Here is a 16,711-nt window from a genome sequence, read left to right on the forward strand (position 1 = left end):
AATTCATTACGAAAAGAAAAAAAGTTCATCACTCTTTTCCTGCTGCCATCAATAATTCGTCTGATCGATGCCGGTGTAACACGTGCTTTTTATTTCATCATTTCAATTATTTTATCATTTTAAACTATTTCAAGTGGATGATTGAAAACTAGTTTTAACGATGGTGAAGGAGCAATACCGTGAGACTGACGTTATTAGAAAAATGTAAGTTTTTTTAACACTCAAAATTCTAATTCACATTAGTATAGGTATAGAAGATTAAATACGATTATGTACTTTTAGAGCAAGAGTAAGCTTTGGAATTGAGAGTCCGCAGCAAATACAACAGCAATCTCACATTCAAGTGGTAGCTCAGAATTTGTATAACCGAGATGCTGGACGAACACCTATGCAGTATGGAATGTTGGACAGAAGAATGGTAATTTACTCTTAAAATATTTAAAGAGAACCACACTTAACTGCTATTTTTTCAAAGGGGATGAGTGTTAAAGATGCAATATGTGGTACTTGCGGAAAAGGGCTGACAGAATGTGTAGGCCATTTTGGTTACATTGATTTGGAACTTCCAGTATTCCATGTTGGATACTTCAAGGCTGTAATTACTATCTTGCAAACAATTTGCAAATCTTGCTCTCATGTAATGCTTAATGAAAAGATGAGAAAGATTTACAGAGCCAAACTAAAGGGTTCAAAAATACCTTATCTAAATAAGAAAGCACTGAGGAAGCAAATTCAAGAAGTATGCAAAAAAGTAACACGCTGCCCAAACTGCAATGACATCAATGGCATGGTGAAAAAGTGTGGCATGCTGAAGATATCCCATGAAAAATTTAGAAGTATCAAGAAAGACAACGTTATTTTAAAAAATGAGTTAGTGGCTTATGAGAATGCTGTGCAGTTCAACAAGGAGATTGAAACAATGTTGTCATCTGGCTTGGTCAAAATGTTAAATCCACTTGAAGTACTTCATCTTTTTGAGAGAATTCCAGACGAAGATATCCAATTTTTGGTGATGAATCCTGAAAATGGGCATCCAAAGGACATGATTCTCACTCGTGTTCCAGTTCCTCCTGTTTGCATTCGACCTTCTGTAGTGTCCGATTTGAAATCGGGGACAAACGAGGATGATTTGACAATGAAACTAACAGAAATTGTCTTCCTGAATGATGTCATTGTCAAACACCGTCTCTCGGGTGCAAAAAGCCAAATGATTCTAGAAGACTGGGATTTTTTGCAGTTACAATGTGCACTTTACATCAACAGTGAATTATCCGGTATCCCTTTGAACATGCAACCCAAAAAACCATCTCGTGGTCTAGTTCAACGCCTAAAGGGAAAACAAGGACGGTTTCGTGGAAATCTTTCGGGGAAGCGTGTCGATTTCTCCGGAAGAACAGTCATTTCGCCTGACCCCAATTTGCGGATTGATCAAGTTGGCGTTCCGGAGTTGGTTGCAAAAATTCTGACTTTCCCTACTCGTGTCAATGAAGCAAATATTGATCTAATGAGAAAATTAGTAAGAAACGGAGCAGACGTCCATCCTGGCGCCAATTATCTGCAAGAAAAAGGTTCAGAATTGAAAAAGTTTCTCAAGTACGGGAATCGCGAAAGCCTTGCTCGAAATCTCAAGGTAAATTAATATAAAATAAAGACAACGAACGCTGATTAACAAAAAACATTTTCTTTCAGCTTGGCGATTTGATTGAAAGGCATATGATGGATGAAGATATCGTCTTGTTCAACCGTCAGCCGTCGTTACATAAACTTTCCATTATGTGCCACCGAGCAAAGATTTTGCCGCACCGCACTTTCCGCTTCAATGAATGCGTCTGTACACCCTACAATGCGGATTTTGACGGTGACGAGATGAATCTCCATCTTCCGCAAACAGAAGAAGCTCGCGCTGAAGCCTGGATCCTAATGGGAAATAAATATAATTTAGTGACTCCGCGTAACGGCGAATTATTGATAGCAGCTATTCAGGTAATAATTTCTTCAATCAAGATTTTATAAATAATTGGTGTAATTGTAATTGATGATAGGATTTCATAACTGGAGCTTACTTGCTGACATTAAAGGATGCTTTTTTCGATCGAGCCAAGACTTGCCAAATGGTTGCATCCATGCTTGCAGGTACGTTTCTCTAATTTCTTTCATTTTTCATTACTTAAATCAACTTGCCTTTTTAATAGGTGACGAGGTAAACATGGTCATTAAACTTCCGCCTCCGTGTATCCAAAAACCTGCAGCCCTATGGTCAGGAAAACAGATTTTCAGTTTGATTCTTCGTCCTAATCCTGGAGATCGCATTAAAGTTAACCTGAGAACCAAAGGAAAAGAGTATTCAAAGAAGAACGAAGAGTTTTGCGTCAATGACGGGTTTCTGTTGGTCCGTAATTCTGAGGTGTTAGCAGGATGCGTTGACAAATCTACCATTGGATCTGGTTCAAAAATCAACATTTTTTACGTACTTCTTCGCGACTACGGAGAGGATTTCGCTATTCAGGCAATGTGGAAACTTTGCCGAGTAGCTTCTTATTATATGATGAACCGAGGATTCTCTATCGGCATTGGTGATGTAACTCCTGGTAATCATTATTTATTTTGGTTATTCATTTTTTGTGTTTCGTAACATTCCTTCGATATTTTACTTAGGCAAAACTTTGCTAAAGGAAAAACAAACACTTTTGGACACTGGTTATTCCAAGTGCGACGAATACATTCGTTTACTCACCTTAGGTCAACTGCCTTGCCTTCCAGGATGCAATGAAGAAGAATCCTTAGAATCAAAAATCTTGAAAGGTTTGTTAAATAACAGTAGTCGGAACTGAATAATTACTTATATATTAATATTTTGAATTATTACTTGTGAAACACAGAACTGTCTGGAATTCGTGATCAGGCCGGAGAAGTGTGCAAAAAGGAGCTGCATCCGAGCAATAGTCCATTGGTCATGTCTAAAAGTGGTTCAAAAGGATCATACATCAACATTTCTCAGATGATTGCCTGCGTAGGACAACAAGCTTTAAACGGCAAACGAGTGCCCAATGGTTTTGAAGATCGAAGTTTGCCTCATTTCAAGCGACATTCGAAAATCCCGGCAGCTAAAGGGTTTGTCTCCAACAGCTTTTACTCCGGACTTACTCCCACAGAATTTTTCTTCCACACAATGGGCGGGCGTGAAGGATTGGTGGATACAGCCGTAAAAACAGCTGAAACGGGGTAGGCTGTTCGACATTGGCACTATATGACTTTAATGATGATTTAAATTTTGTATTTTTTTAGTTATATGCAACGGCGACTAGTAAAATCGTTGGAAGACCTTTGTTGCCAGTACGATTCGACTGTGAGAAACTCCACTGGAGAGATTATTCAATTCGTTTATGGAGGTGATGGGCTAGATCCTACTTACATGGAAGCCAAAGATCGCCCCGTTGATTTCCAACGAGCTCTTGACCATATCAAAGCCGCTTCCCCTTATCCGGATGAAGAACCTTTGGATGATATTGAACTGCAACAAGCATTCAACACAATTATGGACACGGATTCTTTTAAAATGCTTGGAGTTGACTTTCAACATGAGCTCCGGTTACTATTCTTTTCTTTAAATTATATTGATAGTCATCTTATTGTAATGTGTTTGTTGTACAGGGTTTTTGTTGAGAGCCAAGTCAAACGGATCAAAAAAGTACGGCAGCTTTTCAAAATGGAAGGTCGATCTTTACTTACAGTAGAAAAACACCTGGAGCGCATAACTGTTGGTCAGTTAGTGGAATTCTGCGACTTTTCTAAGGAAAAGTATGAACGGGCTAAAATTGAGCCAGGTACCGCCGTTGGAGCACTTTGCGCCCAGAGTATTGGAGAACCGGGTACTCAAATGACGCTCAAGACATTTCATTTTGCTGGTGTTGCTTCCATGAACATCACACAGGGAGTTCCTAGGTATTTTCCAATTCAGTGCCATTTTGGAATTCATTTAATGACACTAGCTTCGTTTGATGGAATTATTTCAGGATTAAGGAAATTATTAATGCTTCAAAAGCCATCAGTACGCCAGTCATTTCTACTCAGCTTTTAAAAGATGATGACCCTGAGTATGCTCGACGAGTAAAAGGAAGGATAGAAAAGACCACACTGGGAGAAGTAAAAATGGAACATCTTAGGGTTTTAACTTCTTAAACAATTTTATTTTTATAGGTAACAGAATATTTCGAGGAAGTCTACTTACCCGATGATTGTTTCATGTTGATCAAATTGGACATGAATAGGATCCGATTGCTTAAATTAGAAGTGGACGCAAATTCGATTCAGTGGAGGCAATTTAATAATCTTTTCATTTTATTTAAATTTCTTAATTAATTGTTAATGTTCCAATTTCAGCCTCTGCACATGTAAGCTGAAAATAAAGCCTAGTTTCATTAAAGTCATAAGTGAAACCATCGTTATCGTCAAACCTGCTCCATCTTCGAAATCTTCGATGTATCACGTTATGCAACATCTCAAGGAAACGTTACCCAGAGTCGTCATCAAGGTGCGTGGTCGAGATTCGTTTTTACAATTGTAAGGCATAATTATTTTCCATTACTTCAGGGTTTGCCAACTGTCAGTCGAGCTGTCATCAATATAGACGACACAAGAAAACCACCAAGATATTACCTACTTGTTGAAGGTGACAACATGCGGGAAGTGATGGCGACCTACGGTGTTAAAGGGACCTCAACTACATCAAACAATATTCTGGAAGTCTACAGTACCTTGGGAATTGAAGCTGCAAAGTAATTAAAATTGTTTCTTAATTTGTTAAATAAAAACTTATATATTTATTTAATAAATACAGGGCGACTATTGCTAAGGAAATCCAATACACCATGGAAAGCCACGGCATGAGTGTCGATCGCCGGCACGTTGCTCTTCTTTCAGATTTGATGAGTTGCCGTGGTGAAATTTTGGGCATCACGAGACATGGATTGGCAAAGATGAAAGAGTCGGTTCTGATGTTAGCTTCGGTAAGAAAAACACAAAAAAATACAATAAATTTTATCATTCCAATATTACTATTTGATTGCTAGTTCGAAAGGACCTCGGATCATCTATTTGATGCAGCATACTACGGGCAGGAAGATGAGATTACGGGAGTAAGCGAATGCATCATCATGGGAATACCAATGTCAATCGGGACTGGGGCTTTTAAATTGCTGTACAAAACCGGAAAGTCGGTTCCACCTAAAACAAGACCACTTATTTTTGATTTACCAGAATATCATGTACCAATGCTTTAAATGCGAGTCATGAGAGTGTAGAGTGTACCAATGCGATCCAAGGGAGCAAGTCAGAAACAAGTTTGCATATTTTATCTTTCAAAATTGAAATTGTTGTGGTGACATGCGGATTACGCAGAAATTTCAAACGGTATTCTCAGTTAAAATACACTGAATTTTTAAATTGCAGTTATTTTTTATTTAGTGTCTGTAGCATCTTAATTTTAATATTGGCAGCAGTATGTCAAAATAATTTGATCAACAAATTTTGAATTATTGCTTTAGTAGCTTCAAAACACATCCAAAATTTATAATAAGGTGGTACATGCTGAACCTAAGCACAAAGCCGCTGGTTAACTGGTATGCAGTTCACTCCTTGAAGCAAAAAGTTTTTTTTTTTTAGTAATTGCTAATTTGCTAGTTTAAACTACTAATAAATAATACTAACAGAAAGTTTGAGAATCCTCATGCTAAAATCAAATCCAAACATAAAAACTTGTCCTGATTTTTTAAAATGACTATTAATGCTACATGTCAGTTGTCAGTCACTAAATTTTTAAAATAATCCAAATAATCACAGCAAATTGTGGCACCTTTAACTTTCTTTAGTCGTAATCTAGTATACTAATCACTACAAATTTGTGTCTCAGTCATAAATTTAAAAATAATCCTTGGCCAATAAACATAGCCTACAAGAAACAAGAGTGGAAAATTACATAAACTTCCCTACCTTCTCTCAAAACTCCCCTTTTCTTATGATGAAACATTTCAAGCACAACTTATCTAACAGATGAACTCACTAAAATTTCATGTAGTACGTTAGGACGACACTAAAGAACTAAACACATTTTTGGTTGAGACTACATCACGAAGCATGTAAACACAACATTGTTGCCAAGTTTCTGTAACTTAACTTCTCTTTTTAAAATCAGCTGATGAACACGTCTTAAACTCTTTATCAGGGATATGAAGAGAATTTCTCTCCATACCCCAGACTTGATTAAAAGGTTTAAAGCTAACTAAGAATTCTTCTTTCGTGTAATCGACATTTCCTTTAACCACATGAACTAGGCTTGAGCATTACGAAATCTATTCATAATATGATGCAAATGAAGTGTACTATGAGTAACAACCCAGCATGTTTATTTCAATCAGCCAGTAATTGTGGAGCCAGGCACTTTGCACGATTAGCATTCAAAATATCTGATAACACGAGCCGGCTCAGCTCCGAAACAATGATTTTATTTAAATTTTATTGAAAGCGGCAATATCGACTGATTGGACCAAATCTTCGAAGTTCTGGATTTCCTCAGTTAGCCAGTCAACTGAAACCTTGTCATCTTCAATGACGCATCCGATTTGGAGCTTCTTGATACCATATGCCAATGGTACAAATTTACCTGAATAAACAATTCAATGTTAATTGGCTGTGAAAAATGTGTTTCATTGAAAATACTTACACTGTCCCCAAATAAGACCATCACATGTGATGGTTTTTACTGCTTTCTCCATGGCTTCCATATCTGTCTCATCATCCCAGGGTTTAACATCTAGGACAATTGAGGACTTGGGAATAAGCGCAGGTTTCTTGGATTTCTTTTCACTGTAGGCTTTAATTCTGTCTGCCTTGATCTTCTCAGCAGCCTCATCCTACAGCGGAAATGTTTGTTAATACTTATTAACTGAGGGATTTTCCCATGGAAAAATCTATTGGCCCCCGGATTTCGGGGTACCTCTTCGTCATCAGATCCAAACAAGTCAACATCATCATCATCATCATCGGCTGGTTTGCTGGCTGGGGCTGCAGCAGCAGATTTGGCACCTGGGAATTTGCTGGTTTCAGACCCAAATGATTTAATGTGGTTGTACCAGCGGAGAGCATGTGGGAAGCTGCTGGCAGGGGCCTTTCCTAAAGCTTGGAAGGTGGTCACGTCCGCCTGAGACGGTTCATATCTATACACAAGAATATAACATCGACATATTTTTAGATGTAACGAAACGGAAACGGCATGCCCAAGAAACAGTTCTATTGTACCCGGCAACACATACTTAAAATAAAGTGAAAAACTTACCCTTCAATGTAACTTCTATCGGCTAGGAATTCGTTGAGGGCCTTAACACCATTTTCAGTTTTAAGATCGCCGAAAGCCATGATTATTTTATCAGGTCTGAAAGGAAGAAACCGACTGAGGACAGAAATTGACACGCGATTCGGCAATGGCAGACACCAAAGAGAGACGGTTCCGTGTTGCCAGATAGCTAAATATTTTAGTTCGTTTGTCCACCGTCGTTCTAAATCCCCCAGGCAGTAAAAGGGAAGGGAAATGCGATTTTTTACGGGAAAATTCAAGGACACGTTAAAGTTTAATGCACTTTTAAAGCTATAACAATTAGTTTTTAATTCAGAAATTTCATTACTGATTTAGGACGCAATCATTCATATTTTCTATGAGCAATGTGCATTTTCAATTCGTTGTGCTTGCGCAAAACTTATTGACTGCATCAATTTTAATCTTAAGGTAATTTTATGATACCCTTTAAGAGGGCTTTTTTTATTTTTTATTGAAAAACGACCATCTGTTAGTGAATACCTTGGCCTGTGATTGGTTACGTTATCCAACTACCCTAGCAATATTTTATATACATTGCTTTAAAATTTAAACGAATAGAAGTCATTTGTTAATTTTGATCCGTTCATTGCAATTTTATTTTGCTATTTATCTAGCAATCTTTTTATCGGTGAATTTCAGATGGTTCAATTCAACCCAACCTATACCCTTCCTGCCCTTACAAAATACATAGAAGATTTTTACAAAAAAACTGTTCATGTATTTTTTTTTTTTTTAGAAAGTAAGACTTTATAATGATTTACTACGAAAAAAAAAACGACAGTAGTGTCTCCTATCACGAGTGATTCATACGTGTCCAATACTACGCTGTAGAGCTGATAATTGTGCCTTCCAGATCGATGAATGACTCAAGATTGAACAGCAGTAACATGATTGCATAAACTGGGATGTCAAACAAGAGGAATGAAAATCTCCAACAATTACCGCTATACAACTTGACAACACCACTACAATCAAGAAGGTAAGTAACATTAAAGGTTGGAACAGAAATTGACTTGGATTTGAGACGTTACATCATTCCGCCCATACCTCCCATACCACCCATTCCTCCCATGCCGCCCATTCCTCCCATGCCGCCATCGGCCTTCTCTTCTTTGGGGATTTCACAAACAACACATTCTGCTGTTGTGAGGAGGGATGCAACTCCAGCGGCATCAGTAAGAGATGTTCGGACAACTTTAGTAGGGTCGATAATACCGCGTTCAATCATGTTGACGTACTCATTTCGGAGGGCATCATAACCAATGGAAGCTTCAGAGTCCATTACTTTAGAGACGACAACGGAAGCGTCAACTCCAGCGTTTTTAGCAATAGTCATGCAAGGCATCCTCAAAGCGCGACGAATAATGTCGATGCCAACTTTTTGATCTTCATTTGCATAGGACAGCTTGTCCAATAAAGGAATACAGCGAAGTAGAGCAGTTCCGCCACCAGGAACGATACCCTCCTCAACGGCAGCTCGGGTAGCGCAGAGTGCATCGTTGACACGATCCTTTTTCTCGTTCACTTCAACTTCGCTTGATCCACCAATCTAAAGAATTAAAACATCAGTAAATGACCCGTCGAGCTTTATTGAGAGAATATTATACCTTAAGGACAGCAACTCCAGAGGCGAGTTTGGCTAACCTTTCCTGCAGCTTCTCCTTTTCGTATTCTGATGTTGTTTCGGCAATTTGATCCTTGATTTGGGTAACACGCTGGGCGATGTCTTCTTTGCGGCCTTTACCTCTCAACAACAGAGTGTCGTCTTTAGTAACAACCACTTCTCCAACCTGACCAAAGTCGTGCAGCTGAATATCTTCGAGCTTGACGAGATTTGCTTCATCACCAAAGACCAAGCCACCTGTAGCATTGGCCATATCATGAAGCGTATTTTTGCGGTTGTCACCAAATCCTGGGGCTTTCACGGCAACTACCTGGAGTCCAATCTTCAGTCTGAAAGACACTTTTGTTAATTTACAATTTCTTTAAAAAATGTAGATAAGAAACTTTTACCTGTTAACAACAAGAGTGCTAAGAGCTTCGCCATCGATGTCTTCCGCAATAATGACTAGGGGTTTGCGGTGTTGATTGGCGAGTTCCAAAGCAGGAATGATGGATTGAATGGAAGAAATCTTCTTCTCACTCAACAAGACCAAGGCATCTTGATATTCTACTTTAGCGCCCTTTGCTGTGTTAATAAAGTAGGGTGAAATGTAACCACGGTCGAATTTCATGCCTTCGATGACTTCAAGTTCATCAATCAAAGTTTTTCCATCTTTGACAGTAATGACTCCCTCTCGTCCAACTTTGTTCATTGCTTGAGAAATCAGTTTACCAACTGATTCATCACCATTAGCAGAAATGGTAGCAACCTGAACGAAAGGAATTCCAGTTAACATCAATTCAAAAATGAATTGTCTCATTAGTTACCTGAGCAATTTCTTCTGGAGTAGTAACCTGTTTGGACATGGCTTTCAAGTTTGCAATAACAGAATCAACAGCAAGCATGACACCACGACGAACTTCAACAGGATTGGCACCCTTTGTGATCTTTTCAAATCCTTCCTTAGCAATGGAGCGAGCCAAGACTGTGGCAGCAGTTGTTCCGTCACCAGCAGATTCATTTGTATTATTTGCTACGTCTTGAACTAACTTGGCCCCAATGTTTTGGAATTTGTCTTTCAGTTCGATACCCTTTGCTACAGTTACACCATCCTTAGTGATTTTAGGCGAGCCCCATGATTGTTCTAGAATAACATTACGTCCCTGTAAACAGAAGCAAAATATTGTGAGTGGTAGTCCGAATTGAAGTACAAATCTTATTTTTAAATTACCTTGGGACCCATGGTTACAGCAACTGCATCAGCAAGAACATCTACTCCCTGCAACATTAAGGCTCGTACGTCAGCTCCAAATCGAACATCTTTAGCATAATTTCTGTATGCTTGAGGAGCGATCTGGCGAAGAGCTGCTGTTCTCAGAAGACTTGGTAGTCGATACATCTCTAAAGTAATAAAAAAGTTACAGATCTGTTAGGTAACATCATGGATAACACGCTGCTATCGCTAGTTACTGGTAACTTTTAACAGAAAAAAAGACTTAAATAATCCATATTTCAAGCCGGTAACACTGAGGAACTGATTATTGACATCTACTAATTTAAAAAGATGGTAATTAACGTCCAAAACTTACTTTTTAGGTGAATTAAACTTTAATGTAGCTGAGTAGTTTCCACGTGCAAAGCTTGCCGACGATAGTAAGACTGAATGTGAAACAGAAGACGAGCGTGCGCCTAGCCTAAATAAAAATGAGCGCCTCGCGGAAACTTCGAGATCACCGATTCACCATATGATCATCCGTTTAAAGCGCATGTTGCAACAACAAAAATAAAATAATATTTAGTTTAAAAATTTTTTTTTTTTTATGGAAGAAATAATCTATTTATGTGAACACAACATTAAATTTAGGTCGGTTAACCGCATTTATTCGTGAAAATAGAATGTGCCGTCGATGCGCATAGAAAAACCAGAGAAAAACCAGTTCCTTTGTTCTAGAACAATCTGATAAAAGTAAAAAATATGCATCAATAATGCTAGTTTCAAGTACTTTTGTATAAGGAAAAAAATGTATCATAGTTGAATTGACTTTTAAAAAATTCAAAAGCAATTAAAACACAACCCATGAAGCAGTTTTGATTATCGAACATTGTTGGAACATTCTAGAACCACGTGGCTTATGTAAGCTTCCAGCAGACGCTCATCTTCTTTACTTCACGTTAACTTCGCCAGAGCTAGTCTTGCCGGTTGACGAGAAACACGTAGTTTTTACACTCATACATCAACAAAAATTACAATGGTAAATAGTTTTCAGTTGCCTGTTTTTACAGTTAATTTATTAATATTGTTTCTTTAGGCAGGCGCACTGAAACGATTTATCCCAATGTTCGATCGTGTTTTGATCGAAAGGGCCGAGGCCTTGACTAAAACACGAGGTGGAATTGTTATTCCCGAGAAGGCTCAACAAAAAGTTCTGAAAGGCACAGTCGTTGCAGTTGGACCAGGATCTCGAACAGATGTACGTTAAATTTGGATAGAAACCATTGTCAAATTGTCTAATGATTTTTTTTTTATCGTAGAAAGGAGATTTAGTTCCCCTTGCTGTGAAGGTTGGTGATAATGTTTTGCTTCCTGAATACGGTGGCACTAAAGTTGAAATTGAAGACAAAGAATACCACCTATTCCGTGAGAGTGATTTGTTGGCCAAGATTGAACAATAATTGATATAAAACCTTTTCCCTGTTAAATTGAATGAATGGGAATATTTGGGCGTCAGATTTTGTATGGTAGTCATTATATCATGTGCAGTTTAGGAGAATAAAAAATCCACTTTTGTTATATTTCTTTGCATTTCATTATTTCTAATCAAAGACAATTTCTGCCAGTCTATATTTATCTTGTTTTCATGGAACAACATAAAATATAACCCCGAGTTTGTTGTTACCATTTCTATAACAGGGAAAACATTTCAATAATATGATCCAGATTATTTGGAATCAATGGATTGTCTCTGAATTCGTTAGATTGCGTGTGCGTATCCAAAAAAACTAACTGGATCGGAGATAGGCATTTTCAAGAAATGAAAAGTTACTCGCATCATTTGGACCGCTTTGCGTTACCGGTATTAAATGGCAGGCGATCCTCAGGTAATCTTCGGAGCGTGAAACCAAACTAGGCGAGACACCAAGGGTTGAGTGTAATTTCATGTGCACTTCAACGAGAGAGAAATACATCTACTCTTGTTAGTTTGTATATTTATTTGAGTATATTAAATTCGTGAAGGAAAACTAGGATCGTGAACGCCTGACTATGGCCATCAGTCCGAGCAAATGAAAAGTGCAATAAATAAATAGCATGCTAGTAATATCCACTGAAAAACGACTAGAATCGAAACTGAAGTGTTTCATGACTTCTTGGCCATTATGTAGGCAAGGGAAATTGGACTCATCGCATTTAATGGATGTAACATTTTGCCACTGTACAGCAGAAAGAGCTTCATTTGTGTAGAGGAACCAGGAAAGATACTTGGTCCACGAGACGTATTCCGGCAGCGAGCTGTCAACAATGCATACGGCTTTAATTAGACGAGGCCCCCTTAATTATGAAACGATGATTCGCAATACCTGAGACTAATGAGCACACCACCAGTGATGAAAAGAATGTAGTCAAATGGAATGAGGAAACTTATGGCCACTGCAATAGATTCACACGCTGCTGAGAAGAACGTTCCTAATGGATTTCATAACCGTGTTCATTATAAACTGTAATTAAAGGCACAAAACAATGGAAGATGACTAACCACAAGCGGCGGCAGTATTGCAAGTAACGATTAGAACCCAGCAAGAATAGAAGAAAGCTCCGGCTTCCGGCTTCAATCCCATCAGCCAATAAGCAATCGAAACAAAAACAAAAGTTTCGACTACGTATCCTGGAATCTGCATTATTAGAAAAAGAAACGTAAGAAACGAAAACGTTTTCCTTTGACTAAAACAAATGGCGATGACTTACCAAAGCCACCACTTTGGAGAGATAGTAAGCAGAGGGTGAATAGAGCCCTCCTCGTGCATCCCTCAAGAACAGCGGCCATTCCATCGGGAAAATACCAAGCGCCCCGTAAAGAGCCGGAAAGGTGTTTTCAGTCGTCAAGATGAATAAAGCGCCTTGGATATTTTGAATCGTCTTTTGATCTCTGGTCCCGAGTACGCCGTGAAAACAGAGTCCAGCTAGAAGGGCGATAGCCTGCGAATATCCAACTTAAATTAATCATTAGAATTTAATATTATTTGGCAAATTAAGCGTACGATTTTCTGGAGGATTCGTAAAGTGTGGACGGCTGGATTGCGATAGGAATCCACAAAAGCTCGCCAGACCAGCCACAAGAACTGAATCGTCCATCGAGCTTGGTGTCTGTATCCAAAAACTTGATGATTAACAATCCTCAATTAACTTAAAAAAACACAAAATGAAATTTCAGCTCACAATCCAACAGGCTGGTGACCATTTTTGGTCGATAACTCCAACATTTCTTGACCGAGACTGGTCTCAAATTGGATTAGAAGATCGATTTGTTTAGCCGTTGAAGTGACGATGAAGCGATCGCAAATGGCACGCACCGTCGAGCGACTCGTATCTTCCAAGCCGGGAATCACTGCTAGTGTTTGAACATAGAAATCCGCAGGATTGTACGTTGCCGGACACGTATAACCCATACTGAAAGACATGAAAATTGTTGTTTCTGTCCTTCACCAAATTTGTGATATAAAATAACCTTTCAAAGAAGCCGAGAGCGCCGGAAGACGATCCTTGATATGCAATGCGACCTTCGGCCAACAGAACCAGTCGATCAAACATGGCGAAGGTTTCGGAAGACGGCTGGTGGATGGTGCAGACAACCGTTTTACCACGTTGAGTCAAATCTAAATATTGAACCGATGATCAGGGCCTGATATTATACTACCGGCAAAATCCAATTAAGAATGAAACCTTTCAACATCATAACAAGTCTTTCGGCGGAGAAAGTGTCAAGACCGGTCGTTGGCTCGTCGCAGAAGAGGACAGCTGGATCCGTCAGCACCTGTGCATCATTAAAAAGAGTTGTTTAACTTTACCAACATTATATTAAGGGAACTACTGCAAGTACCTGGGATGCAAATGCCAGCCGTTTACGCTCTCCGCCCGATAATCCTTTGGTGACGCCTGGCTCTCCTATGACGACGTTTTGGCATTTGATTAATCCCAGCTCGGTGAGCAGTTCTTTGACACGGAGATTTTGCTCGTATGGAGTCCAGTTGCCGTTCATTTTCAACCGGGCGGTGAAGAGGAGGTGTTCCCTGGCCGTCAGCGATCCCACAAAGATGTCGTCCTGGTAAACGTAGCCGCTCATGTCACAAAAGGAGCGATCGATCAGCCGACCGTTGATACGAATTTCACCGTCGACCACAACTCCGGCTAATCAAAGAGAGAAAGTTCAAAGATGTTTTTTAAAAATAAAACAAACTGAAACCCTAAAAATGACAAGAAATTGAGGAAATGAACTTCTTACGTGGACAGCGACACGCCAAGGCGTTGAGCAAAGTTGATTTCCCCGCCCCGCTGTGAGAATGAAATCACATTGAATTGGAAAACATTTTTTTTTTTTTTACTATCGAGTCGTTAAAGTGTAGATTTGGCTTTGGACATTCATTTTCTATTTTACCTGGCACCCATTAAAGCCACGAGCGAACCGGGTTGTAAAGCTCCCCGGACTATAAATATCGAAAATATAAATTGATTTGTTTTGTTGGATGATGAATCCATACGACGACATTAATGTCAAGCAATAACAATAATAAAAATAATACCGTTATTCAAAACTCGTTTGAATGGCGCTACATTTCCCTTGGCTTTGGGGGTCGTCACGTAGACGCTCAAATCACGCCAGGTGAGAGTGGCCCCGAGTGGTCGATCCGAGTGGCTACTCGGTCTCGTCAGCGACAGGAATGCAATCTATCCAAAGATTTATCGACACACAATTTAATTAAATACAAAGTTACAGCCACTTTCTACGTAGATATACTGTACCTCTTCGGCTTGTTTTTCGGCTAAATTCGGCTGCTGGAAGAGTTTTCCGATTGATGGAGTGAAATCGGCCGAAGAGAATTCGCTCGACGACGTGTCGGACGTGGGAGACGGGGTATGATCCATGTTTGACGGGGCCGTCTGCCTGACTGAGTGACACGGCCGCAGCCAGTTCTATTTTTTTTTTGTCCAGACGAAAAAGTGCGAAAACTTTCAAGTTCCTCGCTGTCCAAGTCCAGTGACTGACAGCGTGCACCTTGTATGGTTTAGCCCCGATATTTGTATGGGCTCTATGGGCCCTCTATTGGAAACGGGCCACTCCTGAGCTGTCGACTATACAATACACACACATCAAATATTCAGAATTCTCAACAAAAGAAAAAAGAAAAAAAAAGGAAAATGAATGTACTAATGTTAAATCACCCGTAAGACATTAACGAGTGGAGGTGATCCATCAGTAGAACGTCAATGCCTAGAAGAGCGCAGAAAATACTTACTACACCGAATGTTTACTTACGTATAGAGACGAGGGAGCGCGTCGTCAACTATTTCGGCTCAGGTCCCCCCTCGGTATTTCCGGATGCAGGAAGCCAAGGGACGAAAAAGTTTCCCTTCTTTCCATTTCTTACGTAAATAAATGCAGCCCCGTCTCGCACGTACATACGTGTAAAACGGGCAACAAAAGGAGGAGAGAAACTGGAAACATGGAAGCAAATTCTTTGGCTGTCCAAAAGAAAAAGAAAAACTAGTCCCCAGTTAAAAAATCAAACAAAAGGAATAAATCTATTGAGACTTGACGACTTAACGGGGGGGATGAAATGAACAACACATGGGCGCGCTGGCTCTCTGTCCGTCTTGTTTCCATTCGTCATGGTATTCGCTCGATCATGTTACACAACGTAACGGATACATAGTATGTATATATATAAACTGCATAGTAGCCGACATGAGGAGGAGGCCAACTCCGAAAAGGGTCGTCGTCGTCGTCGTGTAGGCGAAAAAGTAAAGAAGCGCATCACAAAGGATTCCTTGCGGACGTAATATGTTGTAGGCAGTCGAGAAATGAGGGAGGAAGAAGGAACGAGTAATAGACAGAGAGAAAGAGAGAGAGAGAAAGATGCGGATACATTTTCGGTTCACAGCGGAAGGAAAAAATGTCGGAAAAACGGATGGGCTTCTTCACGTTTCCCCCCGAAACAAATTTTTTTACTTTTTTGTAACAATTTCTCATTCATCATAAATGGAGGTGGGGCGGGGAAATGTGAAATCGCCACCCACGGGTTTCTTTTTTTCCATCAAAACAATTTGTCCAGACACACACACACACACGCAGACATACACACTGGTAAACGCCAAAGACACAAAATAAATTATAACGGCAACGCGATTAAGAAAGAAAGTGGGAGAGAGAGAGAGTAAAGGGAAAGAGGCAAAGAATTGGATAGACGCACAACTACCGATACAAGATTATCCGCTTTTCCTTTTCTTTGTGTATGTTTTTTTTTTCACTTGAGAGATGGAGCAACTTTGAATAATCAAAAAAGAAAGCGGAAGAGAATGCAAATCATTCGGGAGATTCGTCGATGAACAAAAAAGGCCCCCCAAAAGAAAATCACACGCACACACAAATTCACTATGTACATGGTGATTACACGAGAGAAGGAAATAATGCGCATAAACAATTCAGATCAATCATATTTTTCTTTCCGATCGAAAGAAAAGAAACAAA

General features: G+C 39.4%; 5 protein-coding genes and 1 long non-coding RNA gene across 6 annotated transcripts; 2 read left to right on the forward strand and 4 right to left on the reverse strand.

Annotated features, from left to right (window-relative positions):
- Nucleotides 1-11: 11 nt before the first annotated feature.
- On the forward strand, nt 12-5,447 carry LOC124310852 (DNA-directed RNA polymerase III subunit RPC1-like). Its single transcript, XM_046774935.1, has 16 exons — nt 12-204; nt 283-418; nt 476-1,630; nt 1,690-1,983; nt 2,043-2,133; nt 2,193-2,588; nt 2,656-2,802; nt 2,880-3,222; nt 3,286-3,588; nt 3,652-3,942; nt 4,014-4,143; nt 4,198-4,316; nt 4,381-4,531; nt 4,591-4,775; nt 4,838-5,006; nt 5,070-5,447. Exons 1-16 carry the CDS (start codon nt 161-163, stop codon nt 5,277-5,279), a joined length of 4,164 nt encoding a protein of 1,387 aa, XP_046630891.1. The 5' UTR covers nt 12-160; the 3' UTR covers nt 5,280-5,447.
- LOC124311735 lies at nt 5,257-6,146 on the reverse strand. The gene is made up of 2 exons (XR_006910186.1): nt 5,989-6,146; nt 5,257-5,633 (listed from the first exon to the last, which is right to left on the reverse strand). It is a non-coding gene; the product is annotated as an uncharacterized LOC124311735 (long non-coding RNA).
- Nucleotides 6,147-6,384: 238 nt separating this feature from the next.
- On the reverse strand, nt 6,385-7,500 carry LOC124311409 (elongation factor 1-beta-like). Its single transcript, XM_046775888.1, has 4 exons — nt 7,331-7,500; nt 6,992-7,211; nt 6,719-6,908; nt 6,385-6,658 (listed from the first exon to the last, which is right to left on the reverse strand). Exons 1-4 carry the CDS (start codon nt 7,408-7,410, stop codon nt 6,504-6,506), a joined length of 645 nt encoding a protein of 214 aa, XP_046631844.1. The 5' UTR covers nt 7,411-7,500; the 3' UTR covers nt 6,385-6,503.
- A 564-nt stretch (nt 7,501-8,064) lies between these two features.
- LOC124311078 (heat shock protein 60A-like) lies at nt 8,065-10,671 on the reverse strand. The gene is made up of 6 exons (XM_046775367.1): nt 10,562-10,671; nt 10,204-10,371; nt 9,800-10,135; nt 9,383-9,741; nt 8,977-9,322; nt 8,065-8,918 (listed from the first exon to the last, which is right to left on the reverse strand). The coding sequence occupies exons 2-6, from the start codon at nt 10,369-10,371 to the stop codon at nt 8,397-8,399; spliced, it is 1,731 nt and encodes a 576-aa protein (XP_046631323.1). The 5' UTR covers nt 10,562-10,671; the 3' UTR covers nt 8,065-8,396.
- A 399-nt stretch (nt 10,672-11,070) lies between these two features.
- Nucleotides 11,071-11,765, forward strand: LOC124311532 (10 kDa heat shock protein, mitochondrial-like). Its single transcript, XM_046776062.1, has 3 exons — nt 11,071-11,224; nt 11,282-11,443; nt 11,505-11,765. The coding sequence occupies exons 1-3, from the start codon at nt 11,222-11,224 to the stop codon at nt 11,643-11,645; spliced, it is 306 nt and encodes a 101-aa protein (XP_046632018.1). The 5' UTR covers nt 11,071-11,221; the 3' UTR covers nt 11,646-11,765.
- Nucleotides 11,766-12,159: 394 nt separating this feature from the next.
- On the reverse strand, nt 12,160-16,709 carry LOC124311022 (protein scarlet-like). Its single transcript, XM_046775264.1, has 13 exons — nt 14,986-16,709; nt 14,766-14,910; nt 14,621-14,669; nt 14,468-14,517; nt 14,066-14,373; nt 13,909-13,999; nt 13,694-13,841; nt 13,405-13,635; nt 13,227-13,332; nt 12,934-13,164; nt 12,725-12,860; nt 12,549-12,654; nt 12,160-12,480 (listed from the first exon to the last, which is right to left on the reverse strand). The coding sequence occupies exons 1-13, from the start codon at nt 15,106-15,108 to the stop codon at nt 12,213-12,215; spliced, it is 1,992 nt and encodes a 663-aa protein (XP_046631220.1). The 5' UTR covers nt 15,109-16,709; the 3' UTR covers nt 12,160-12,212.
- Nucleotides 16,710-16,711: the final 2 nt, after the last annotated feature.

Source organism: Daphnia pulicaria, chromosome 8 (genome assembly GCF_021234035.1).
Source record: "Daphnia pulicaria isolate SC F1-1A chromosome 8, SC_F0-13Bv2, whole genome shotgun sequence".
NCBI lineage: Eukaryota > Metazoa > Arthropoda > Branchiopoda > Diplostraca > Daphniidae > Daphnia > Daphnia pulicaria.

Coding starts and splice junctions, on each gene's coding strand:
- LOC124310852 (XM_046774935.1), top strand. CDS start 161: ATGGTGAAGGAGCAATACCGTGAGACTGACGTTATTAGAAAAAT. Junction 2,589..2,655: donor CATTGGTGATGTAACTCCTG/GTAATCATTATT, acceptor TATTTTACTTAG/GCAAAACTTTGCTAAAGGAA. Junction 4,776..4,837: donor TTGGGAATTGAAGCTGCAAA/GTAATTAAAATT, acceptor TAATAAATACAG/GGCGACTATTGCTAAGGAAA.
- LOC124311022 (XM_046775264.1), bottom strand. CDS start 15,108: ATGGATCATACCCCGTCTCCCACGTCCGACACGTCGTCGAGCGAATTC. Junction 13,842..13,908: donor ACTTGTTATGATGTTGAAAG/GTTTCATTCTTA, acceptor TTCAATATTTAG/ATTTGACTCAACGTGGTAAA. Junction 13,333..13,404: donor GGTCACCAGCCTGTTGGATT/GTGAGCTGAAAT, acceptor TTTTGGATACAG/ACACCAAGCTCGATGGACGA.
- LOC124311532 (XM_046776062.1), top strand. Junction 11,444..11,504: donor GACCAGGATCTCGAACAGAT/GTACGTTAAATT, acceptor TTTTTATCGTAG/AAAGGAGATTTAGTTCCCCT.
- LOC124311078 (XM_046775367.1), bottom strand. CDS start 10,371: ATGTATCGACTACCAAGTCTTCTGAGAACAGCAGCTCTTCGCCAGATC. Junction 9,323..9,382: donor AGCACTCTTGTTGTTAACAG/GTAAAAGTTTCT, acceptor AGTGTCTTTCAG/ACTGAAGATTGGACTCCAGG. Junction 8,919..8,976: donor CTGGAGTTGCTGTCCTTAAG/GTATAATATTCT, acceptor TTAATTCTTTAG/ATTGGTGGATCAAGCGAAGT.
- LOC124311409 (XM_046775888.1), bottom strand. CDS start 7,410: ATGGCTTTCGGCGATCTTAAAACTGAAAATGGTGTTAAGGCCCTCAAC. Junction 7,212..7,330: donor GATAGAAGTTACATTGAAGG/GTAAGTTTTTCA, acceptor TCTTGTGTATAG/ATATGAACCGTCTCAGGCGG. Junction 6,909..6,991: donor TTGGATCTGATGACGAAGAG/GTACCCCGAAAT, acceptor TTTCCGCTGTAG/GATGAGGCTGCTGAGAAGAT.